The sequence below is a fragment of the Diplotaxodon limnothrissa genome, linkage group LG23, assembly GCF_057381915.1.
Source record: "Diplotaxodon limnothrissa isolate DT_005_m linkage group LG23, D_limnothrissa_male_GT1.1, whole genome shotgun sequence".
NCBI classification, from domain to species: domain Eukaryota; kingdom Metazoa; phylum Chordata; class Actinopteri; order Cichliformes; family Cichlidae; genus Diplotaxodon; species Diplotaxodon limnothrissa.
In genome coordinates this window covers 31,224,534-31,250,814 of record NC_140617.1, presented here as the reverse complement: position 1 = coordinate 31,250,814, position 26,281 = coordinate 31,224,534, and the positions used below count along the sequence as shown (strand labels likewise).

Sequence of the window (26,281 nt, the reverse complement as noted above, 5' to 3'; positions counted from 1 at the left end):
GGCCATAAGTGCTCTGGAGAGGAAAATAGTCAGACATGCCAGCAAGGAACCCTGGACATCTGTCAAGACAATTGTTGCTGACCTGGCCTCTTCTGGAGTTGATGTTTCAAGGAACCCAGTTGTGAGGGCTCGTCATCATGGTGGACTTCAGGTCCATCGTCCCAGAAGAACCCCTTTACTCAAATAGCAGCACATCACAGCCCGACTGAGGTTTGCTCGTGAACATTTGAAAGGTAAAGACGAGTTTTGGAAGTCTGTGTTTTGGTCTGATAAGACTAAACTGGAACTGTTTGGGCACATGGATGTTGCTTATGTTTGGCGAATAAAGGGACAGGCCTTCAACCCTAGGAACACAGTTCCCACAGTTAAACATGGTTTGGGGCTATTTTGAAGCCTCAGGCACAGGGAGACTTGTTCGGGTGGATGCCATCATGAAAAAAGAAAATTATGTTGACATTTTGAGGGGGGATATGTAAAAATCTTCTCGTAGTCTAGGCTTAGGTCATTGCTGGGTCTTCCAACAAGACAATGACCCAAAGCATACATTGAAATTAGTCCAACAGTTCCTCAAGGATACCAAAACCAAGATCCTGGAGTGGCCCGCACAGAGCCCAGACCTCACTCCTATTGAGAATTTGTGGCAAGTGCTCAAAGTGAATGTCCATGATTGGAAACCATGCAATTTAGACCAGCTAGAAAGATTTGCAATGGAGGAATAGACCAAAATCCCTCAGTAGACCTGTGCCAACCTAGTAAAGACCTACTCTCAGAGATTGTTGTTGGTTGTGGTTCAGAAAGGGTACAGTATTGTCTACTATTGGCCATAGGGATAATAATTTTGGATGTCTCATTTTTGCCCTTTCTTGTTTCAATTCGGTGTATCAATAAAATATCCTAATTAAACTTAGTGGACATTGTTATCTTGGAAACAGATACACTATAAAAACAAATACTTGTTGTTAGTGGTCATTTCTATATTGAAATCAAGAGTGTTGTCTAATTTCACAAGGGCTAATAATTTTGGCCTAAACTGTATAAAGTACAGCAGAACAAGTATTGCCAGGGACTTTAATACAACCCCATATTTGTCTTCTATTTATGCATAAAAAAACTAACATCTGTGATTGGCCCTCTTTTGATTTTTTAGTTGTTTTGTGTATTTGTCAGACTTAGAAGTTTCAGATCATCATACAAATTTATATTATTTTATATTAAATTTTTTTAATATTAAACAAAGATAATCCAGAATTAATACAAGTTCAGCAATTTTGGCAGCTACTAAATACACACAAATGATTATAACCAGGGCTGTCAACGTTAATGCATTAACGCGGATTAATCAGTCATCTCGATTAATGCAATTACATTTTTTTTAATGCAATTAATATATCTGGAACTCAAAATCCCTGAAATGTTTCTTTCAATGCATTTTGGGCGGTTTGTCCAAAGTTTGTCCATTCTGCGCTCCAGGTTTTGGCCTGGAGCGCAATTAAAAATTTTAATCATGTTAATCGTGATGACACGTTAACGTTGACAGCCCTAATTATTACTGATCACTTTTTTCAATTTCACTAGTCCCATTCAGGCCTGGTAACTGCCAAACTTGCTTAATCAAGAAATCACTTAAATAGAGCCTGTCTGACAAAGTGAATTAGGCTAACAGATCTCAAAAAGCAACACATCATGGCACAATCTAAATATACTGCTGAGAAACTAAGTCATTGACATCTATAATTCTGGAAATGTTTACAAAGCCATTTCTAAAGCTTTGGGACTCTGGTGAACTACAGTGAGAGTAATTATACAGAAATGTAGAAAACTTGGAACAGTGGTGGAGCTTCCCAGGAGTGACTGGCCCATGAAAATTACTCCAATAGTGCATAAACGACTCATCCCTGAGGCCACAAAAAAACCCCAGAACAAAATCTACAGAACCACAGGCCTCAGTTGCCTCTCACTTAAGGTCAGAGTTTAGAAAGAGACTGGACAAAAATGACATCCATTAAGGAGTTCAAGGAAAAAAACACTGCTGACAAAAAACAAACAAAAAAACAAACAAAAAAATTTTGATGATCCCCAGGACTTTTGGGAAAATATTCTGTAGACTGATGACACTTAGTCTCATCAATTTTTGGAGTGTTTGAGTCCCGTTGCATGTGACATAAAACTAAAATCAGATTGAGATGCTGAGGCATGACTTTAAATAGACAGTTCATGCTGGAAAACCCTGCAATGTGTTTGAGTTACAACAATTCTGCAAAGAAGAGTGGACCAAAATTCGTTCCACAGCTATGTGAAAGACTCATTGCCAGTTATCACACTTGATTACAGTTCTTGCTGCCCAGGTTGGCCCAAACTATTTTTAGGTTTAGAGGACAATTACTTTTCACACACGGCCATGGAGATTTGGATAACTGTCTTCCCTTAATAAATGAAACTGTCATTTAAAAACTGCATTTTTTTATTTACTTGGATTATCTTTGTGTATAATTAAAATAAGTTTGATGATCTAATACTGGCTAATAAATGTTGAGAGACTGAGTTTCAACAGATTTATCACAGTAGTTAGCACCATGACTGCCACTTCTGTAGAAATGGATGACATTGGATTTAGCATTCACCTTCAGGATGATTTTGAAATGGTTTCATACAGGAATTATCCCATATCCACATGGTGCATAGGGAAGGGGAACATTGAAAGTGCTTTTACCTTGTCATGTTTCAAGGAAGACATGAAGCTAAAGGCGAGGCGCAGTGAAGATGTGTAACAGGAACACTAAAACAACAAATTATGGCAACCAAACAGGTCATAGTATTATACTGGAAAGCTTTTATTCGATTCAGAGCAGTAAAATAAACTGTTGTAAATGTCAGTAGGCACACTGTAAACAGATGGCAAGTCTAGCTGCTAAGGTTTTACTGTAATCTAACAATGACATTTATTGCAGTGCTGAAAAAAAAAACACCAACTGTGCAGGATTATGGTTGGTGAGGCATTTTAAGCACGTTTTTCTCCACAGTATGATTAGAAGCGGGTATTACATGTAAAGTCTGCACAGACCATCCAAACTTTGACTGTTTAAACAGGCGATCATAAAAAAATGTTTACCTGTCCTTATGTGTTGTGTTGCATCATTACAGTATATTTGTTTTAACACCTCAGATTGGCCCAGTGCCTCGGTGGCAAAGAAGTGCTACCTAACAGAGTCATGATGAAACAAGGAAGCTTGCTAATGAGAGGCACCTCACTGGTATTAACCACGGAAGGCAGTTGTTTTGCTGATGGGTGAGAAGCTATAATTTGATCTCAAAGGTATTATTATTTGTGTGTATTAGTTTAATGAGTTTGCTGAATGTTTTGGGGGATTAGGTGATGGAGGGGTCTGGGGGCCAAGTGAAGCTACTGTTGTAGTCTGTTAAAAATTACAAACCCAATTCTGAAAAACACTCATATTTCCCTAATAGAACATAGAAAACATAAAATTTTGAATTCTGTGGCAGCAACATACTGCAAAACATTGAGATTAGGGGGGTGGGGCAACAAAAGGTTGGGAAAGTAAATATTACTAAAAGCAAACAGATGGATGAACATTTTCTAACCAGATTGATTCATAGGCAACTGATCAGTGACATGATTGGGTATAAAAGGAGCATCTTAGAGAGGCAGAATTTCTCAGACCTTTGGGGTTCGTCAAGCTGCAGTAAATGTTTCTAATATGTGAAATTGTGAGGACTTTGAATAATTTATTTCCTACAGGCCATAATTTAATCAAAAGATTGAGAAAATTTGGAGAAATCTCTGCGCAAGGGATGAAGCCAAAGATCAGTACTGTATGCTTGTAGATCACAATTTTTGGCCTTCAGGCAACAAACTAAATGATTTTGTGAACCTGGAAAAACTAGCTAAAATAAAACAAAAATATTGAGTAAATATCTTTAGTTTTAGTATTTGTTAGTTTGGTAAAAGCAAAGCTAAAAAACAATTTACCTGATTTGGGATGAGTGTTTATTGAGACTGATATCTATCTCTGGGGCGATCGTGGCTCAAGAGATAGCAGTTCGTCTTCTAATCAGAAGGTTGCCAGTTTCAGCCCCAGCTCCGACGGTCTCGGTCGTTGTGTCCTTGGGCAAGACACTTCACCTGTTGTCTAGTGGTGGTGGGCAGCTGTGGCTACAATGTGGCTTGCCATCACCAGTGGGTGGATGACTGAATGAAGTGTAAAGTGCTATACAAATACAGGCCATTTACTGAGCTGATTGAGTCAGCTGCTTTCAAAATTTTATTTTAATACCTGTACTAATTTTCCTGCTTCCTTGTCTCTGACATATGCCCTCCGTAACATAATTATAAAGACTAAAACTAACACTGAAACTAATAAAAACTCTGAACTAAACATAATAAAAGAATAAACTGAAATAAAAAAAATCAGCTCTGGAAACTAACTGGAACTAAACTGAATTGAAACCAAAAACCAAAATAAAATAATAAATACAAAAAAATGCTAATAAGAAAAAACCAAGACTATAACTCTGTACAAAATTAGTTTTTTGTACAAAGGGAAGGGTGGCCATTTTAACAAAACGAAATTTTCATTTTATTAATTCATTTTATGTATTTATTTATTTGTTTAACTTTTTCAGACTAAAAGAAAACAATGATGTATTGCTGGCAAAATATTACACTGGCTTGTCAATAAATAGATGAATTTTAGTAGATTAAAAAAAAATGTAACATGCCTGTAAATAATTCCAAAATGCAAATGATCCTGTTTTGGGACTACAAATGTTTCAAATAAGTAAAACACCCAATACATTGTTTTAATGTTGTTTGTTGTATAAATTATTAAAACCACCTTTTGTTTTATGTTTATTTTGGTTAGGAGTGACGTCACCGTGACGTTGTTGTATATAGGGCTTTGCCGCATGATGTCATGGACGGAGGGGGGCACGCCCCCCTCCCGCCATGACAGTAGGCCAGACAAAGCACATGGAAGCGTCAGCTATGGTTCGTATGTACTGTGTTGTCGGTTGCAACGGTAGATCACACAATAGGGAAAGGAAAGAAGCTGGAAAATGGGATCTCTTTTCATCGTTTCCCCTCCTGGAGGCAACGGGAGGGATCTCATGTATCCGATAATACTAAACGAAGACGTCAGGCTTGGATTGCAGCAGTCAGACGAGTGGATATCAAGTTCTCTGCCATCCCCAAACGAGAGCAATTGCCCACCTGAGAATTCATGTTGAGCGAGTAATAGGTAGTTTGCGTAACAAGTTCAAAATGCTACCACTACAATGCCAATCCGATTACTCACATCATGTGAGGGTGAAGACACAACACTGCTTGATAAGATTGCTAAGGTGTGCTGTGTTTTGGTGAATATGTGCCCCAGTGTGGTTGTCAAACCAGGGCCAAATGAAATTTGCTCTTTGCTCGTATTGCATGTACAGTTCATTGTAAATAATTGTACTTTCTGTAAAGTGGTTTCAATAAAACAGAAAAAAGTATGTTTATTTTTTTATTCAAGATCCGTTCACATGTACTTAGCAAGTACATACACATGAAATGCAAACTATTTACATGGCAACGCACAGCTGGCATCAATCGTGAACCGTTCATCTAGAGCAAATTTTGGGGCAGGTGTTGAGAAGTCAATGTTATGTGCAACCTCTGGCTGCATCTTGGTCATATGGTCAACGTACTCACAACGTGGAGGCTTAAAAACGGCCAAATCTTGTACCCAACCGTTTGTGAATCAGATGTGCGCCTCCAGGGATTTATAATTACGAAAATGATTTCCCCTATGCGCTGACTCCACAGGCAAGGTACGCGAAGATATTGGGATAGGACAACGGCGGTAGGCTGTCTGGGTTTCCACTCCACTGCCTTATTTCATACAGGTCCACATTACCGATGCACGCTATTTTTTCCAAGTACCGTCTCTTGGCTTCTGGGCGCAATCAGTCACGATACAGCCCTTTTGCGCTGATTTTAAGCATGGTTCTGGCAGTCCCGCTTCCAACACCGTGGCCCTTTCTCAATATGCGTACTTGTGTGTACTTGCGTTCTCGTGATACGTCATCAGTCGGAGACCAAGTACTGTTCCAATTCGAAGTACGCATCAAGCCGAGAACGCGAAAAAGTCCCGGATGTGTTCTCACTCCGCCCGTTTTATCGAGCATGCATCGGTGGTGACTGTCACTACCCGATCTGTACCGGAAACCCGATCGGTACCCCGCATGCGCGAAAGGTGTCTACTTCCGGTCGAAGCATTTTACGATAGTTACAGGTCAGAGTATCTGTTAACTCATTCACTGCCATTGACGGCTATAGACGTCAATGGCAGTGAATGAGTCAATGGGTTTTAACTCATTCACTGCCAATGGCTGGCAGTGAATGAGTTAAGAATAACAAGTATCTCTTAAAATGTTTCCGATAATGAAACATTTAATATAATGTAGACAAAAACAAAAAAATAAAAAGATAGTGACAGATCGGGACTCCCGATCCTTACTGCGCATGTGCAAAGTCGGACCGTACAAATCGGGTCTACCCGATCTGTACCGTGCATGTGCAGGGGTTTTCTTCTTCTTCTGTTCGTTTAATGGCAGTGTACTCCCCAGTGTACGAGGGCACCACCACCTGCTGACTGAGCGAATGAACCCTATTGTAAACTAAATTAGCGTCATTATAAACGTGTGTTAAATTTGATTTAGTGATAATCGAGTGTGTTTATGCTTGTCTGTGTGGAGAGGATTGTTGGAAAAGTGATGATAATGTCCGCTATCACTGTCAATTGCCAGTAAACACTTCATCTGGCTGCTGAATCTTCACTTGACATATTATAAAGTCTGTATTATTAACTCTGTCATTAGGCACCATTCTTCTTATTTTACGGCGCTGTTGTTCAATCGACGAACGCTCTCTGTTGAGGAGAAAAGCAAAAATTTGTTGCGGATACGGATTATCCATTGTTTAAATGTCCCGGTAGTCGAAAAGGAGGCAGAGCTGCTGAGAAATGCTAAGAGCTAACTGGGCGCTAACCGTGTCATTCAAATATATTGAATGTCGCAATGTTGGCAAAGAGAGGAAGTGACGTAAGATTTGCGCATGCGGGGTACCGATCGGGTTTCCGGTACGAATCAGGTAGTGACAGTGGCTGTATCCCAATTCAGGGTCTGCAGCCTTAAAGTACGCAGCCTCAACGGTCTTCAAGGGCCGCGTACTCAAAGACCACTAAGGCCGGAAGTGCGAGGCTTGTGAAATGGGACGGTCTAGCCTCCGTCGCGCTGCCCAGGTTGCCTAGCAACCATGATACTAACAGCTGGAAACGTTTCATACAGCTTTGTTTGACAGAAATGAAGAAGAAAATCTTTTGTTCATTTGTTTGTTTGTTTCTACATGAGCTTTGATCATTCTCTGTAAGATGAAGGTCAGCTATTGAAGGCGTATATTTTAAAGTAAAGGCTTTAAAACCAAGTTAGTACAAATGTCACTAATGTCACATAACTTTGCCGACATGTGGCCAACAGTAATGTTTTAATGTTCTTCGTTATTAAGCATTTGCACATAAATAAGTGACATAATATTCAGTACTTACTTAAAGTTTACTCTTCGGGCGCCCCTCATCCGCCGTTTTTTTTTCGGTAAAATTATCGTAATCGGCCTTAAAATGCGGCCTTTAAGGCTGCAGACCCTGAATTGGGATACAGCCAGTGGTCGTGTCCAAATTCATGGGCTGCATCCTTCTGAGGCCGCATTTGTAGACCGATTACGTCACAGCGACACGCCGAAGGCTGTCCAAATTCGTAGACTCCTCCGAATGCAGCCGACAAATGCGTCCTCCTTTTCCCCGAATTTGAAGGATGGGTCAGGTGTGTCCTTCGTGGCATACCATATCCCAGAATTCATAGCGCGGCCCAGCCAAACTCCAGTTTCCAACAATGTTTCCAACTACTAAGTTTTAAAATTACTCATACTAATCTTTCTGGGTCACAAAATAAACTTTTAACATATTTTCAGGCGAGAAAGTAGCTGTGTAAACATCAAATATCTGCTCGGTTTATCAAGATATCGCATATTTGCAAAAGTGCCTCGACGTTTTCGGAGACGTCTGCTACCCACCAGCTCGATAGCTAGCCGGGAGCTCGAGGGTTACTGATGCGGCCGAGAACGGCACAACTCCCGGCACATCATTTTCAGATCACCGCGGACTGCTCGGGTTAAACGTAATATATAAGTCACTTAGACAACCTAAAAATGTTATTGTTGGGCTTTTTTTCAGTGTTTTGTTTGTTCGTGAGTAAATCGGTTTGGCTGAGATTAAAGTTATTAGATTAGATTAGATAAAATAAAACTTTATTAATCCCCTGGGTGGGTTCCTCCTTGGTTTTTACACAGCTGACTAAACGTCAAACAGAAAACTGATTAAACAGAAGTATGAGACAGTCGAGAATTTACGCCAGTGTCCTGTAATATTTTAGATAGCAAGGAGCAGACGGCTGAGTTTATTAAACTCCACCGAGACAGCGGTGACGCTAATCAGAAGGCTAGACCGTCCAATTTCACGGCCGTTTACTTCCGGCCTACCCGACCTTCTGAGGACCCGGCCCACATAGACCGCGAAGGCCGGGTCTATGGGCTCAAAATGTGGTCATAAATAGTTTGTACTTGTAAATCAGTCTCGTATGTGTAAAAAGAATTTGTGTGTGTATAAAAGATTTGTATGTGTAAAAAGAATTTGTGTGTGTGTAAAAAAGATTCGTATGTGTAAAAAGAATTTGTGTGTGTAAAAAAGATTTGTATGTGTAAAAAGAATTTGTGTGTGTGTAAAAAAGATTTGTATGTGTAAAAAGAATTTGTGTGTGTAAAAAAGATTCGTATGTGTAAAAAGAATTTGTGTGTGTAAAAAAGATTCGTATGTGTAAAAAGAATTTGTGTGTGTAAAAAAGATTTGTATGTGTAAAAAGAATTTGTGTGTGTGTAAAAAAGATTTGTATGTGTAAAAAGAATTTGTGTGTGCACAAAAAAGATTCGTATGTGTAAAAAAGATTTGCGTGTGCGTAAAAAAGATTCGTATGTGTAAAAAGAATGTGTGTAAAAAAGATTCGTATGTGTAAAAAGAATTTGTGTGTGTAAAAAAGATTTGGGTGCTTTTTTGAACTGATTTGAACACACAAATCTTTTTTACACATACAAATCTTTTTTACACACATACAAATCTTTTTTACACACACACAAATTCTTTTTACACATATAAAACTGATTTACAAGTACAAAATATTTATGACCACGTTTTGGGCCCATACGGGTCCTCAGGAGGATGCAGTCCATGAATTTGGACACGACTTGTGTGGACTTGGTACAGCTAAATATCCCAAAATGCATTTCGTCCAAAACTCAAACGCGGCAATGGCGGACGAGCGGGGCTAATAACTTTTAAATATTACTCTTTCTGGGTCACAAAATAAACTTTTAAGTTATTTTCAAGCGAGAATGTAGCTGTGTAAACTTCAAATATTGGCTCGATTTATCAAGATATCATATCGTTAGCTTCATAGCATAATTGCCTAAGTCATTTGACTAAGTCAATGACTTAGGCAATTATGCTATGAAGCTAACGATATGTTTCCAAACGCGCTCCGACGTTTTCGGAGACGTCTGTGACCCGCCAGCTCCATAGCAGACAGCGAGGTCGAGGATCATTAGAGCCGGCGAGAACAGCGACTCCCGGCACATCGTTTTCACCCCCCCCCCCGAGGTCTTTTCGCTACTCAGGTTAAACAAACCCCAAACCCCAGTAGCTGTCTATTGTATTGAGTGTCCACTAAAATAAAGGCGTTCTAACATCTCACCTGCTTGTTTCTATTAAGGTATGTACACGTATGTACATGTACACTATTTTTATTAATAGAGCTTTCACTACTGAGGTTAAACATGATATATAAGTCACTTAGATCACTTCTAAATGTTAATGTTTGGTTTATTTCAGTGTTTTATTTGTTCCTGAGTAAACCGGTTTGGCTGTGATTAAAGTTAAGCTTCATAACATATTACTCACAGTTAAATTAAGAGGGGACGGCAGTAAAAACTCTGGACCTGTGACATCATCAAGTACGCTGGTGTTCCAATTGTACAAGTCCGTGCTCGCGTTCTCGCCAAGTCCGGTCTCGCCGAGAACGTGAGTACGTACTCGCGTACTTTTTTTTTTTTTTTTAAATTTGCACAGAACAGTACAACAATTATGGCAATCTCTACAAACATTCTATTTTCCCAACATGAAATAGTATCAGAACAGGCTGAATTCCAACATATAGAAGATAGATAATGAACAGGAAGTACAAACAACAACAAATAAATAAAAACAAACCCCAAACAGAATCAAAGCAAGCAAACAAACAAACAAACAAACAAAACAACAACAACAACAAAAAAGACGTTATACCTTAGGGGTTTTCTAGCAGATCTAGTTCAATAATCATATGATTCAGAACCAGAGCTTGGTTTTTTGTCCATAAATTTAACAGATGAGAGGAAGAGGCAGAGGTCTTTGTGAAAAGTAAAAAAGGACGGCTTTGTTTTCAGAAAACGACATTTGTGAATGAAGAATTTGCCCATAATTATTACATTTAGAACATTTTCAAGCTTCTTTTCTTTTCTTAGAGAACCCAAGATAATATCATTTTTAGAAAATTCAAGTAAGTTTGGAATCTTTGGAAAGAGCCAGTAGTGCACACAGGGCTTTACAGAATATACAATTATAAAATAAATGTTCTGTTGATTCAATATCCCCGTCACAAAAAGAGCAAGAATTATTATCAATAGCAAAGCGACGTCTGAGAAATTCTTTGGAAGGGTAAATACCAGAAAGGATTTTGTAGTGGACCTCCTTAGCTTTGGGAGGAATGGGAAGTTTTAGGTAATTTTTTCTGATCTCTTACTTTTGATCACTAGAGAACAGATGTGAGATGGAATTTGGATTGGATCTATAAGGGAAAAAAACATTAGTAAATAATTCCCTAATATGGGAGTTTTTTAGACTGTTAGCTGTAATGTTATGCCCATTTACCAAGAGTTCAGGGAGGTCAGGGGATCTAGTCAGGGTTTTGAAAAAGATTATATGCTGTACATAGAATGTTTTGAGGGATAGCCTTAGTAATTTTTTGAAATTCTTTGTTATTTATTTGCAGATTATAATTGGTGGTGAAATCTTCTAATAAAATTTTACCTCAATCATTTAACAAATGCATCACACTCGCGTACTTAGAATTGAGAAAGGGCCAATGTGTTTGTTTTGATTTGTTGCCTTCTGACATGGCGCCGCGATCCCACAATACACTGCGGCGTGACGTCAACTCCAAAGCCCTATAAGGAAGTACAGCGAGAACGTCTCCGGGGCTGAGCTACCTTTATTTTTAGCATGAGTTTAGGCATATTGTCATCAAACATTAAACAGTGGCTCTGCCGAGCTTGATTCCTTAGTGTGGGCCAGCAGATGGAGGAGCGGATATTTAGTGAGCTGTAGAGTGAGCATGAGTACGAGCTACCCCACGCCGCTTTATTCCCACGCTGGACGAGGAGACTTCCGAGAGGTTTACGAGCCGGCGGAGGACTCCTTCCTCCTGATTGATGCTCTGGAGAAAGACGCAGACCGGCTACAGCGGATGAGGTAGCCATAGATCGAGTATTATTTCCAGTAGACACACACACACATTTTTATCAGAGTCTTAACTGCCTCTTCACCGTTTTCAGCCCGTGTATATGTTTGGAGGTGGGCAGTGGCTCAGGAGTGGTGTCTGCATTCCTGGCGTCGGTGGTGGGACCTTCGGCTTTATATATGTGAGCCATTCTGGTACCTAGCAGCAATGTCCAGCCAATGGGACTTACTGATGTAGAACATAGCATCCAGTTTCATGTACGCATGCATTTATGTTTCAGTTGCACTGATGTGAATCCTGCAGCAGCACAATGCACAGCAGAGACTGCTTCTTGTAACAGGGTGTCCCTGCAGCCGGTGATCACAGACCTGGTAATCTTCAGCTGCTCTTATGGTTTGGGGTTTTCACAACCTGCATATCTGAATGTTGTTCCTCCTGCAGGCTGACTCTCTTCTCCCCCAGCTGTGTGGGAAAGTGGACATACTCCTCTTTAACCCTCCCTACGTGGTTACGCCTTCAGAAGAGGTGCATCACATAGCTCAGCAGGGTTAATGAAGTTCAGGCATGGTGCATTAACCTCCAGTTACTCAGTGGGTTTTCTTTTTCAGGTGGGCAGCACAGGCATCGAAGCCGCCTGGGCTGGAGGGGAGAGAGGGCGAGAGGTGACAGACAGATTTCTGCCAGCTGTGGTGCAGCTGCTGTCCGATAAAGGGCTGTTTTACCTCATCACAATTGCTGAGAATGATCCAGGTTGGTTGACTTTATTCATTGCAAATTATTCATTGTAAGGAATTGAAGCTTGAATAGTTGTTTCCCCCCCTTTTTCTTAACCAGAGGAGATCATCCACCTACTGAGCCAAAGTGGCTTGAAGGGAGAGTCCTGTTTGTCTACAAGAGCGAGAAACGAGAGGCTGTCCGTCCTGCGTTTCCACAGGAACCAACAAACATGACCTCCTTGGACATGTTTGTCCAGGATGCATTTCTTTTAGCCCCTGAGGTAGAATTCAACAAGAGCAAATCATGGACAACTGGACAGCTGTTGAATCTCCAGAGGACGAACAGCATGGGAAAACTGCAAGGAATTGGATCAGTCAAAGGATATTTTTAATCCAAGCTGGCTCCATGGAAGGACATTTAGTCCTAAATGTCCTTCCATGTAGCCATGGACAAAAAACAGCCACTATAAAAATAAATGATTGAAATCCTTATAATTGACTGTTTGCATTCAACCACAGTTTTTATTATCAAGTCACCAATGATAACATTCAAAACCTCATAATCAAGCATTCAGATACTGTAACAAGAAGGCTCATCATGCTAAATCTGTTATTTAGTGAGTCCAATGCAAATCTACAAGATATATGTGGAATGTAGTTAATGCAGTCATTTATCTGGGTTTTTTCAAAAGCTTTAAGTGACCCTACAGCACATGTGTACAAAAGTCAGCTGAAGACTTTTTAAAGAGTAAACTTTTTCTACTCATCACTCTGTTAGTGCCTCAATTTCTCTAAAACCAGTTTTGTGTAACGGAAGTAAACTGGAATTGCTGTAAACAGCACATTATTATTATTAATTTTTTAATTTTTTTTATTTTTTATTTTAACTTGAGTGAGATTTCCAGCTTATGCGTCCATCCTCTCCAAGGCTCACAGCGCCGCTCGCCACCAGCTCCAGAGCTGCAGGGAAGGCTCGGTGCTCGGCCTCTCTGATTCTGTCGGAGAGACTCTCCTCTGTGTCGCTACCCAGCACGGGCACCGCCTCCTGCACGATGATGGCTCCTGCGTCCACCTCCTCCTGATCGAGTACAGAAGCCACAGCAAAATGTTAAACTTTCCTGCCTCCCACGACTCTGCTTCTTGGTTTTCACATCTGAACTAAACACAAGCTCCTACTTACTGCTACAAAGTGGACCGTGCAGCCGGTGACCCTCACACCAGCCTGCAGAGCCTGTTTCTGAGCGTTCACACCCTTGAACGAGGGTAGCAGAGACGGATGGATGTTCAGCAGCTTACCTGTGACAACAAACGCACTGAAACTGTAAGAAAACTTAAATCTCTCTGATATTTCACAGAAGAAAAGATGCGCTTCAGGGAGCCTACCATTCCATTTCTTGACAAAGGTTCCAGTGAGGATCCTCATGAACCCAGCCAGACACACCAACTCCACCCCAAATTCTTCCAGCACGCGATCAATGGTGCCATCGAACTCTGCGCGGCTGCCATATAGTTTGTGGTCTACCACCTATTCAGAGCCAGACAGACAGGTTTTTCCCCCAGAAAGTGTGCACACATGGATCAGACCACTGCTTAGGGTGTATTTATTTATTCATTTAATTCCAAACTCACATCAGTGAGCTCATCCAGACTTTTTAAATCTCCAAAACCCCACTCAAAGTTATCATAAATGCATTTTTTTCCCCCCCAAGTTAAGTGAAAAGCTACTTCTGGTTGTTACCCGGGTCTGGATGCCAGCCAGTGATGCTCTTTTCAGGCCTTGAACTCCTGGTTTGTTGGAAATCACCACCACAATCTCAGCTGAGCTGCACGGACGCTTGGCCTGCTCTATGAGGGCCTGCAGGTTTGTGCCTAGGAGAACAGAATAGTCATTTATTTTTAGACACCAGTTTAAAAAATATGGTCCTTCATTATCTTGACTCTGAAGGAGCAGACATACAAGGATACAACTTCTCTTCTCCTTCGCTTTTTTGCACACTACATGTGACCTCTCTCCAGCCGCATACATTTAAAACAATTAGTCAGAAGGAAGACGTCCTCACCTGACACTGTACTTCAATATTTTGGAAAACAAAATGACTTTCAAATTGCAAATACCTTGTCTAGATGATATTTTGTCACTGAAACATTGCGCCTGATAGTGGCAATGTTAGACTTATAAACTCTTCTGTTGCTTTTATGTGACACACACAGATTTCCTAAACCACTTTTCAAATGGTACTTGCATGAACTCATTTCACCATTATTAGAAACACACCTGTGCCAGAGATGAGAACGCCTACTTTTGTCCTCTTGCGTGGTACCATGCTGTTGTCGTGACAACCCCCATTCGCCTCGACTGCCACCTCTTTGCTGGAGGCCTGTCCCGCATTGAGCAGGCTGTTTTTCAGGTTGCGGACCACCACAGGTTCGGCCCCTGCGTGAACACAAAGTTCATTTTTAGTCTCTTTTGTTTCTGTCCCGCCAGCCTGTTTTTAAGCATCAGCATTTCACAGTCTCACCAGGTTCCTTGTGGGCCAGCGAACCGACAATCCAGGCCTCCTCGTGGGCTTGAAGCTGGCTCAGGACCCTCTGAGCGTCCACGGGGGCGACCACCAGCACCGCTCCCAGGCCGCAGTTGAAGGTGCGGGCCATCTCCTCTTCACTCAGACCTCCTTCCTTGTGGAGCCAGGAGAACACTGGGGGGATGCTCCACTGAGAGGCATCTGTACCGTGCATAAACCGTGTAAATAATCAATCAGGAGGTGCTGCAACTGTGCTGAATATAAAAACACTTCTGTTAAGTGTTTTTATACATTCTTATTCTTCCTCTCCACATTGTTCAGGTCGTTGTCTCTATGCTATAGTTTGCGTTTGTGCTTTCGTCTCACCTAAATCCACAGCCAGCTCCTGTGGCAGCACCCGTGGGATGTTCTCCAGGAGTCCCCCACCTGTGATGTGAGCGTAGGCTTTGACAGCACCGCTGCGCAGGATCGGCAGGAGCAGGGGGCTGTAGATCTTCGTTGGAGTCAGCAGAACCTCCCCTGGAATCAGAATTACAAACAATTGAGTTCAACTGTTAAGGGTAACCTGGAGGAAAGGCACACTTCATCTCTTTGACTCACCAACAGTCTGTCCTGACTTGCCAAAGGGAGCAGGGGAGCTGTAGCTGAGCTTTGCCTTCTCCAGGATTTTACGGACAAGACTGAAGCCGTTGCTATGAACCCCAGAGGAGGCCACTCCAATCAGCATGTGCCCCTCAGAGATATCCCCCAGTCTGGGCAGCAGAGCTCCTCGTTCCACTGCGCCGACGCAGAACCCGGCCAGGTCGTACTCTCCCGGAGGATAGACGCTCGGCATTTCAGCCGTCTCACCACCTGCAACAGAAGCAGATGGCATGAACTCAACATAACGTCAAGACCGGATCTACCTTACCTCATAAGCCTCAAATGGTATGTCTTGTTTCTCACCCAGCAGCGCGCAGCCGGCCATTTCGCAGGCCTTTGCGATGCCCCTGACCACCGAGGCGGCCACGTCCACATCCAGGCTACCACAGGAGAAGTAGTCGAGGAAGAAGAGCGGCTCAGCACCCTGTGCCAGCACATCGTTTACACACATGGCCACCAGGTCCTGACCCAGAATGCCGTGCTGCCCGCACGCCTGGGCGATCTGATGATTTAAAAAAGAAAAAAAAAATTAAAAGAAAATCCAAACACTGCTAGGTTTACAGGCTCTATTCTCCTTAAAGGACTGAAATCCCACCTTGAGCTTAGTCCCAACTCCGTCTGTTCCAGATACAAGGATCGGGTCCACAAATCCAGCCGCCTTCAGGTCAAAGAGCCCAGCGAAGCCTCCGAGCTCTGCATTACATCCTGGCAAAGACAGAAAAACAAGTGACTCATTCGTTCTAGTTTGTTGTTTAGACTACGGCTGCTTTATCTGAATAAAACAGATGTAATAAAAATCACAGCATTTAATGACTACAATTACTGAAAAGGCAGGAAAATGCGTTTTCTAATTAGAAAAAAGGTTTCCATCAGCAGAAGAGGAAGAAAATAAAATGAGGTTTACAGAGTGGCATTTAAACAATTTCCCCCCAATGTTGTGGGTTTGACATTCGATCACAGATACAAGCGCATAAGCTGTGTGTAAACACAATACAAACCCTTTCTTCCTTTTGTGTTCAATTTCTGCAGATAAGAACAAAATTACCAGAACGGGAAGTTGCCTTGGCCAGGGGTTTGATCACGTCCACCAGCCTGTTTCCGGCAGCAATGTCCACACCGCTGTCCTTATAGGTCAGACCTCTGTCAGAGACAACTGATCAGCACTCACTGAACTGTGACAGTCGGTAATATCGTGTTGGTCTGCAGCTGCTATCACAGTGAAGCTAATGAAAGAGGCTAAAAATCAGTCGGGAATTCCTCACTGTGAATTAGATCAGCTACATGACAACTTAATTAGCTGAAGATGAAAATTAATACCCGCGGAAAGAAGAACAAGGACGCAGTTTATTATTCAAATACATGATATCCAGCAAAGGAATGAACAAAAGCACAACAGAATTTTTAGCCACACACACACCTGTGCTGTTTCAAGTGAGCGATGGCTCGGTGACCGATGTCGCGCCTGTACACCGCGTCCGGGAAGCCAACTGCCGCCACACCCTGATTGGCCGCCTGCAGGGCCAGCTCCAGAGACGACTTCACTGCAGTGACAGACAAGACCCGCCCGCCGCTGGAGACCACGCTTCCTTCTTTCAAGGCTGTACCGGCATGGAAAATCTGCAGCCCCATGTCCTGAATCAGGGACAACCCTGAGGAGGAGCCAAGGTGTTACACTAATAGTTCCAAGCACTATAACGTGCGCAAACACAGTATATGTCCCAAAAATCTAGATGTAGTGTTTTCAGTAAAGCACTTGCAGAAATTAATGCATTACATTAACTTGATCATTTTTTGCAATAAAATGTGCATGTTTTTTTTTTTCGATTGCAGAATTATTACATCCACAGAACCACAGACTGAAACATTAACATGAAGGAAAAAGGAACTAGAGTTTTGCACATGTACAGACTGAGAGGCTCACAGAAAAAGTGAAGCCACACTCCATCTTCACTCACAGACGATTTTAAACAAGACTCCTGCTGAAATCGCGGATTTCCTGTACCTGTGATTTCGACTCCTTTCTTGTAGGAGCCGGGGTAACCGCCACTGGCCATGACCACAGTGACTGCAGAGCTGTCCTGGTGCCACACGGGGGCGTTGGAGGCCAGTTTGCCATTCATGGTGTTCATGATCACTTCATATAGGTCGCTCTGCAACAGCGGCAGCAGCACCTGGAGGAAAATGGCAAGAGCGGAGAGAAACGCTTAGTTTTAAAGAGAGGAGATGCAAAGGTGGACGTCTGCCTGTGAAACACACACCTGACACTCGGGGTCTCCGAAGCGGCAGTTAAACTCTAGCACCTTCGGGCCCCGCTCTGTCAGCATCAGGCCTGCGTACAGCACGCCTGAAAGACAAGGGCATAAACGATAAGTGAAAATAAATGAAGGCTGCTGCAGCAAACATTGACTACAGATGGTACTCACCCACATAGGGTGTTCCCTCCTCACGCATCCCATCCACAGTCTTCTGCAGAACAGTCTCTGTGATTTGCTGCAGCAGGTCCTGACTCACCTGTACCACAGTGACAGAAAGCAGCTTAACCATTAGCCAGCAAAAACTAAAGTAGAGCACAAACAGGGTGGTGCAGCACGACTACAGTTAACGTTACCTGAGGGGTGGGGCAGTAAGCTCCCATGCCGCCTGTGTTTGGGCCCAGGTCACTGTCCTGCAGCCGCTTGTGATCCTGTGCAGGGGGCATCTGTGACACCGAGTGGCCGTCGCTGAAACACAGGCACTACAAAACCAGAGCATGCGGGATAAGCAGTTTGCCAATTTTGATGGAAGAAAAAAATATATACACGCACATGTATATAAAAAAAATTCTTAAGTTTGTTTAAGTTTTCTCAGACTTTAACTTAAACTATTGCACTCACAGATACTTCCTCTCCCTCCAGAAGCTCCTCCACCACCACCGTCTCCCCTGCAGATCCAAAGGCTCCGTCCTTGAGCGCACAGTAAACACAGCAAACTGTTGACACTGGAAGATCCAATTACCTCCCCCAAAATTCTTCAACAGCTCAATATATCGGGTAAAAAAAACCCCCAAAAAAACAAAACAAAAAACCCCAACAAACTTCTGAGACTCCACCAGCGATTATTCTACTGACTAACCAGGCGACTCTGCACCTGAGGCTGCTGTGCAGCTTTAAAGGGAAACAGTCTGAGAGAGAAGAAGAAAGGCGTTTAAAGGCTTCTGCAGTTCAATTTCTTTTGGGAGGATACAGGGCAGAGAAGCAGCTTTGCATAAACAAGGCACACCAAAGTCTAGAAAAATGAGGAGCTGCCTACAGAAATATAATCCACTGCAGGATTTGTTTAGCACACAAAATAATGGTAACAGATTACGACAGCTGTGTAGCATGTTTCTGCCATCACTTTGAAAGAAGAAAGAAAAAAGTAGCACGTTATAATTCACTTCACTGCAGCACTTCTGGATGCTCACAACAGGAAACACGATGCAGCAGATCAAAGCAGATGACTTTGACCTGGAAGAAACGTGTTTGAATACTCAGTGAAGCAGACCTTAATCGTGCTTTCCTGAGTAGGTCGGAATTCCAGAGTTTCCAGCTGGAATTGCAGGGTTTTTTTTGATGAGTAAATATTCTAAATTATGTTAACATTAATGAGCAGTCATCTGTGCCTGCACTGCTACACTCTACTGATGCTCAATACTAACTAGAATAGCACTTTACCCTCTCGTCCAACCCTGGTCACCACCCCAATGCCAAACTCCAGACTTAAAACTGTTAGTTTGTGAAATCCCATTTTAATGTTTACTGAGGTATTTTCTGTGTTTTATTGCAGGAATGGTTTGAAAAATTCCTCCAACATTCCTCATGCTAATAGTAAATAACTCTCAATAATATAGTAACATACTCTGTTTTGCATTCCTGTTTAAAAATTACTTCCCAATACTTCCAAAAAAGAAAAACACCTGAAAACATGGAAGCTTGTTTCTGCCACATTTCTCCTCCCCCTGTTTTTTGGCAACTGAAACTTCAACATAGCTCAAAACTGACAAAAACATGTTTTTTTTGTCAAGTTGGTAAACTCAAACTGTGATTTTGAATTATTACATTAAAATTTAAATGAAGTAACATGAAATTTTGAATTACAGATGGCAAATTATTTTCTTTTTTTTCCTTAAGTGGCAGAAAGTTTCAGCTCACAGTAGCAACGTTTAACGTTATACTTCATCAGGAAATACACGTTAGCTTTCTGTTTGAGACAGAGACATTGTTGGTGCCAAGTCAGTTTTGTTCCTTAGCCGTTTCAAAACTTTTGAAATGTGAATGTGAGAGTGACTGAATAGTGGCATTGTAAAGCGCTTTGGGTGCCTTGAAAAGCGCTATATCAATCCACTCCATTATTATTGTTATTATTAAATTACTTACGAGTTTAATTTGTCAGCAACTTTCTGCCAGCTCTCTCTCCTTGCTTTTGCAGCCTTTGCAGTGTTCCCTTGCGTTCTGATTAAACTCTGAAACTCCTGAAATCCCTCACTCAAGAGTTCTTGCTCTGCTGCCGAAAAATACCGAGCCGAGCGCGCTCCGTCGACATTTTCGCCGACCAATCAGAGGGTTGCCGATCAATGTTTCTACTATCGATGCGTAGCCCCTTTTACGACACCCAGTGATGTCACATTACTGCGTCCAGCTGTACTAATCGTCAACAGCAGGTGTGTTCGGGGAACCGGATTAGCGAGCTCACGGTTAGCGCGATGGTTTGGTCTTGGATGTAGTGAGCGACGTACGAAGAACGGGCCCCTGAACCATGTCCTTCTCAAAAATAAATAAAACAAGGTCCATTGTCTGCAAATGGTGTAAAATCTGCATCTGAAGACATTAAAAAGACTGAGGAGTGCGCCATAACAGCACAGCTACAACATAAAGGTGAAATTAAGAGGAAGAGCAGAGTTGGCACTAATTCCCACCCTTTTCATATACACAAAGCAGTTTGGTCCAACATTCATATAAAAATAATGATTACAGCAGCTTTAAGTAGCCCAGAAATGTGCTGGGAAATGAGCATTGAGAACATTACATACATCACTGATCTAGGAGGACTGCTCTGTGGGCAGCTGTGACTGAATATTCAAAAAGGAAGCTTTTACAACACTCATTCATCTATTTTCAATTAAAAATTTTAGCCAAATACTGCTGCCCATTTCCCCCTCTTTCCCCTCCTTGCTATAACATAAGGCCAGGGATTAATGAAGAGCTGCAGTATTGCTTAATAGCCTCACACCTTCATAATGTCCATCACGGCCTGACAGGCCTCGTCCTGATCTCGCGCCACGATCACTCCCTTCCCTGCAGCCAGACCGCTTGCCTTCACCACCAGAGCTGGAAAGTCGGCCCTGGAGAATCAAAGAGATGAAATAAACCTGGATAATGTGCAACAGGAATCTTTTCTCTGCCTCCCCGCTGCCGCCACAGACATACACTGAACAGATGCTGATACTGAGCATAAAATGTTTTTTTTTGTGCACCATTTAACATTTGCAGTGCGCGCTGCTGTTGGGGAATGGGTTTGCGATCCGTATGGATGAAGGCTGTCAGAATATGGCAGCTGTTGTTCTGCCCAAGATGCTTTACATGACCAGAGAAACGGCTCTCATTGAGCGCAAGACATTTTTTTTCCCCTTTTACCCTCCCCTTTGTCGATAAAAGTAACAAATCTGTTTATGCCGGATTGCTCCGTGCGGCTTCGCTCATCAGAAAGGCGGTCATTACATCTTAGATCATTAACTCATGAAACCATCTGAGGAAGGAAACTTCCATCTTCTTTCACGGTGTCGCTTTTTATGCGTTTCACGGCTCTAAAAACAAAACTTCGCAGCCATAGACAGTCTTTTACCGTAAACAGAAAACCCCATCTCCAATCCCAACTACTTCTTCAATTAAGCTGGACCAAGACGAGTTTTCAACAGTCCAAAACCAGAACTGTAACTTTAATGAAGTGTATTGCCTCACATATCCTTCTATAGTACTGACGTGCGGATGTAGTGACAGGCCTGCTGGGGGTCGGTGAAGGACCCGTAGCGAGCTGTGGGGATGCCGTGACGTTCCATGAAGGCCTTGGAAAAGCTCTTACTGGCCTCCAGCTGAGCTGCTTTGGCTGAAGGACCAAAACATGGAACTCCTGCGGCCGTCAGGTCATCCACAATACCTGAAAGAGAAGCAACAGGTGCATTTAATATAAAAATCATACCCATCATACAAGTTTAAACAGACGGCCGGCACTTACCTGCTGCCAACGGAACTTCAGGTCCGACCACAACCAGCCCCACATGGTGATCCTTGCAGAACTGAGCCAGGATGGTGTGGTTGCTCACTGATACCTCTGCACAGAGTATGAGCACTTAGACATCATTCAGTCTTCAGCTGCTTGACGGTGTAATCAGCATGGCATACCGAGCATATCCCATTAGGCTAATTATGTAATTAACTCAATCAGTGCATTAATTAATACATATCTGTGCGAGCGTCCTCATCGTCACCTTAAACAGAGGTGCTGTAAAAGTTTGTGCTATATTTATTAAAGCTCTTAATGAGTAACGCTAATGAAGAAGGATATGAAACGCAAAGAAGTTCATCTGTAAGATAAGAAACTTAGAATGTTGGCAAAGTGCAAAAACGTGTCATATCGCAGCTTTAGTGTGGAATCTGTGCAGCTACCCTTGCATAAAGCAGGCAAGCCAATTCCTCCGATTTACAGGTTTGATGCTTTGCAGCTTCTGGTTTAATGTGATGTGCATAAGTCTTGAGTCATCCTTCATTTCTTTTCATTTTGTTAGGAAAATGTGTAAAAGGTGCAGTGATTTACGCCACAGCAAGACCTTCGAAAATTGTCTGAACGCTTGTGTCTCAGAGGGACACCTGATCTTCACAAAGCTGTCACTCAAGTATTAATATAGAAAACACTTCCCACTTACCAGAATTGCTGATTTTTCCACAGCCGGCCGTGCCCGCGTTACCCGGCGCTACCAGAACCTGCTGAACCTGTGGCGACTGGGCCAGCTTCCACGCCAGCGCGTGCTCCCGCCCGCCGCCACCAACCACCAGCACCCGCCCTGCCATGACACCTGAGCGGCAAAAGAAGAACAACACCACCACCAAAACTCATCTTGTCATCCACCTTTAATTGACAGCACTCGTGCCAATTTAATTGCATGCAAACGGTGACCTATAACTGCACAGCTGCGAGGAAGCGGTGACCTTTTCAGTCAGCCTGCTGCTCTCATATTATCTTGTATCGCCGCAGTAACAAGGATCCAATCAAGCAGAACATAAACACAAGTCAACAATTACACAGAATGGTCACCAGGCAAGGCTAAATCACCAACAAGTGGAAACACAGGCTCAATTTGCATAGAAAAATAAAACCATAACAGCCACAGTGTGGCTGGGCAGTTATTCGGCAGTCCCTCCATTTTTGGAGTATTCATCCAACGCATTTTTTTTTAAAAAATCCCTGTCATGGAAATTTAATTAACAAAGCTAGCAGACACTGTAGTAGCAGTAAAAACACCTTTAATTCTTCTATCGCATGCATGAGGACAGACATCAGTCAGGGGGCACTGAGAGCCGTCTTTGAAAATGAACAGTACTGGCCTCTTTTTAATACAGTCAACAGAACAAACGAAGGCCTTAAACAGCTGCTCCTTACAACTGCTTCCCCAAGGAAAGAGTTTACAATCCTTTACAAGAGCAGTCTGGGGTGATAAAGTCAAAGTACTGTTACTAAGACAATATGTGACCAATACGTAAAAAAAGTCCAACATATCCCTTTTACTTCAAACTATTGGGAATCTATTAGAAAGCAGGATACGGATATAAAACAGCTGAAAGGGACTACAAAGTTGTTTGTTGGCCCTTGAAATCAAACAAACTGGGGTCAGAGTTTAAACCATCCCCATGTGCGCTGACCTGAAACCCATTCCTTGAACCCTGGGAGGTTGTGCAACTGCATGGTTTGCTACAGTAAAGGCCAGTTTTTGCAGATACACTGCATCAGTGCAGTGACTTCAGGGATAAGACAACACAAAGGCGTGTGTGTTGCACAGTGGTTGCGCATGCTCAACAATTAACCAAATCATCGGGTTTGATTGAAATCACTCCGCTCATGTGACTCGCTTTTAAGATGCACGAGTCCAATAAGGGTTTAAGAAAGCTTTTTTTTTTCTTGAGAACCTTCACTGACAAAGCTGTTTATACGCTGTTACACAACATGCTGCGCAAAATGATGCATTTGAAACTGGTATTACTGCACTGGCATGTGCCAGAATGTATATGAATGAATTTCACTGCTATACTCTGGGAAAACAGTGAAAAGGTGGCAGCATGTACACAGAAATCCATGCATTTATTCTAGAATAACAAAAAAAAACATCCACTGCATTTCTAATAAACTTTCTTGGATCGTCTGTGCAATGCATTCAATCCCATTCTTTTCCACTAAGAGTACATTCAGCGACATTACCGCGTTAAACTGGGTAAAGTGAGCATGTCGCGTGCCATTTTAACACTTACCTGCGCGTGTTAAGTGTATGTGTGAAGCAGGAATTAGCCGGAGCCCAGACCAGGACAACAGTCAGACGTGTAGCCTCTGCTCCCAGCCCGCTGACTGACCGAGGGGATGCAAAGTATGTCATCACACACACATACAACACACCACGTGGATCCAATGTAACAAATACATATTCACTATACGTTAGCAAACGCTACGAAAAGTTAGCTTAAAGTGCTACGAAGCATAACAAAGTGTATCGGCGTTTGTGTTCGCTGCTTACCTTTATGTGTTGTACAAACTAATCTGGGACACTTTTTTGGGGAATTCTACAACTTCCTCGGGGTGTAACTGGCAAGTGCATCATGGGAATTGTAGTTTGTTCGCCATCTCGTGCTAGTGTGGCGACCATTGACTGTAGAAAACACAGTCAATGGTGGCGACTCGAATTAGGAAAACCGGTAAAGGCAACTAACTAGATGGTGATGACAGCAACACCTGGTGTAACACCCCAGGAGAGATTGCCGGCGCAAACGTTGTAACAGTTATAAAAGGCACACAGGCTCGTTATTATCGGGCAGAGACGAGGCAGGTCAAGTTCATCAAACAAAGTTTATTGGACAAAATCACTAAAATTGTAGAGCTGAAAAAAAGAACTTCTTAAGTAGCAGGGCTGGGAATACCGAACCGTTAATTAAGACACGTTATTTACAAACATTACTTAAAATAACAAGGTTCAGTAAAATGATCCTGTGTAGTCTGTCTACAATCCTCACTGCAACTTAAATGGTGCGTAATACCCATTTCCCGGTGTGTATGCTCACATGCATCAGAGGGAATTCCACCACACGTGCCTAGCCCTCACAAGCATAGTGGAGCAACCCTCCACTAAAGCAAAATAAACCCATAAATCAATATATATTAAACATAAAACAACTCAGTAAATGAGATGCAAAAGAAACAAGAACCAACAAACACAATTAACCAGTACTCAGAACAATGTGCAAGTCCTGGAACTCAGTGAAGATTAAAGAGAACGACAACTGCAAGACAACAGTATCATCACTTGTATGTAAATGTACATTATTCACATGTGTCACTACTTTGCCAAGATCTGGAAGAAAACCTAAAGTATTACCCTCACGAGAGGAAATTGGTTTCTGGTGCAACAGCGTCACTCCACACAGTGTAGAATGATGCTGCCAGAGCTTTACATCTGCTCCAAAATTGACACCTTCAAGCTTGACTGAAATTTGCAGCTGCCCACCTGGACTAGTTATATGCTTTCTCAAGAAAAGTTTTATGGTCAGATGAGACAAAGATTGAGCTTTTCAGCCACAATGACAAGTGGTATGTTTAGAGTAGTAAAGGTGAAGCTTTCAAACCTAAAAACACTGTACCAACTGTCGAGCATAGCGATGGTAGCATCGTGCTGTGGGGCTGTTTTGCTGCCAGTTGTACATTGCACAAAGTGGATGGAATGATAAAGGGCTACTTCCAAATTCTTTAACTTCACATGTCTGTCTGCTTCCCAGGTGTTTTTGGTGACTAAAGCTTGAGCTTTACATCACTTCCACTTTTCCACTTTTGTGAGATCACCGGTCTAGTCCAATCATCTTTCTGCCGGCCTTCTTTAGGCCAATCAACCTTCACTCCGTGTACTTCAAATCTCACTGCACATCTGTCATTCTTCTTTGCAGACACCTATTTGCAACCCACCTCCTCCCTATCACCGCCTCTCACTCATCATTCAAGCCTCCATCTATTTCTACCACCAGCGTCTAGACTTCAGGGGTGTCCTGCTCTAGTCTCTTTCACAGATGGGGTTACGTTCTGCTATGCTGGGCCATTGGAGTTGCCAAATACCTGAAATTGAATTCTGTACATCTATTAATTATGCTCAATTCCTTCTAGACCTGCTAGAAGGCTGAAATCTGGGCGTTCCAACAAGTAAATGATGTTAAATACATGAAACGTGCATTTTGAATAGAGAACGCAGACTACCATTAAGCTTCTGAAAATCTTCCCAAAGACCTGCTTAAAATTTGTGGACAAGGGTTAAAACCTGTGTTTTGCCAAGAAGCAAACCACTTTAACTGAACTCAATTCAATACCAATTCTGCCAGAGTGGTGAAATATTTGCCCAGAATTATGTCAGAAGATTGTTGATGGCTACCAGAAGCATCTGGCTGAGGTGCAACTTGCTTAGGGACATTTAACCAAATATTAGCGGAT

General features: G+C 42.4%; 2 protein-coding genes across 2 annotated transcripts; one reads left to right on the top strand and one right to left on the bottom strand.

Moving 5' to 3' along the window:
- The first annotated feature begins 11,410 nt into the window (after nucleotides 1-11,410).
- hemk2 (HemK methyltransferase 2, ETF1 glutamine and histone H4 lysine) lies at nucleotides 11,411-12,928 on the top strand. The gene is made up of 6 exons (XM_085348073.1): nucleotides 11,411-11,666; nucleotides 11,750-11,836; nucleotides 11,936-12,026; nucleotides 12,097-12,180; nucleotides 12,264-12,405; nucleotides 12,490-12,928. The coding sequence occupies exons 1-6, from the start codon at nucleotides 11,530-11,532 to the stop codon at nucleotides 12,603-12,605; spliced, it is 657 nt and encodes a 218-aa protein (XP_085204199.1). The 5' UTR covers nucleotides 11,411-11,529; the 3' UTR covers nucleotides 12,606-12,928.
- Nucleotides 12,929-13,027: 99 nt separating this feature from the next.
- Nucleotides 13,028-24,385, bottom strand: gart (phosphoribosylglycinamide formyltransferase). Its single transcript, XM_085349050.1, has 23 exons — nucleotides 24,330-24,385; nucleotides 24,070-24,163; nucleotides 22,473-22,622; nucleotides 21,785-21,880; nucleotides 21,532-21,706; nucleotides 20,783-20,894; nucleotides 18,409-18,477; nucleotides 18,144-18,269; nucleotides 17,959-18,046; nucleotides 17,794-17,879; nucleotides 17,538-17,706; nucleotides 16,953-17,184; nucleotides 16,581-16,675; nucleotides 16,131-16,240; nucleotides 15,839-16,037; nucleotides 15,494-15,745; nucleotides 15,260-15,412; nucleotides 14,891-15,094; nucleotides 14,647-14,805; nucleotides 14,110-14,240; nucleotides 13,755-13,896; nucleotides 13,552-13,667; nucleotides 13,028-13,449 (listed from the first exon to the last, which is right to left on the bottom strand). The coding sequence occupies exons 3-23, from the start codon at nucleotides 22,615-22,617 to the stop codon at nucleotides 13,255-13,257; spliced, it is 3,054 nt and encodes a 1,017-aa protein (XP_085205176.1). The 5' UTR covers nucleotides 22,618-22,622; nucleotides 24,070-24,163; nucleotides 24,330-24,385; the 3' UTR covers nucleotides 13,028-13,254.
- Between the last annotated feature and the right edge of the window lie 1,896 nt (nucleotides 24,386-26,281).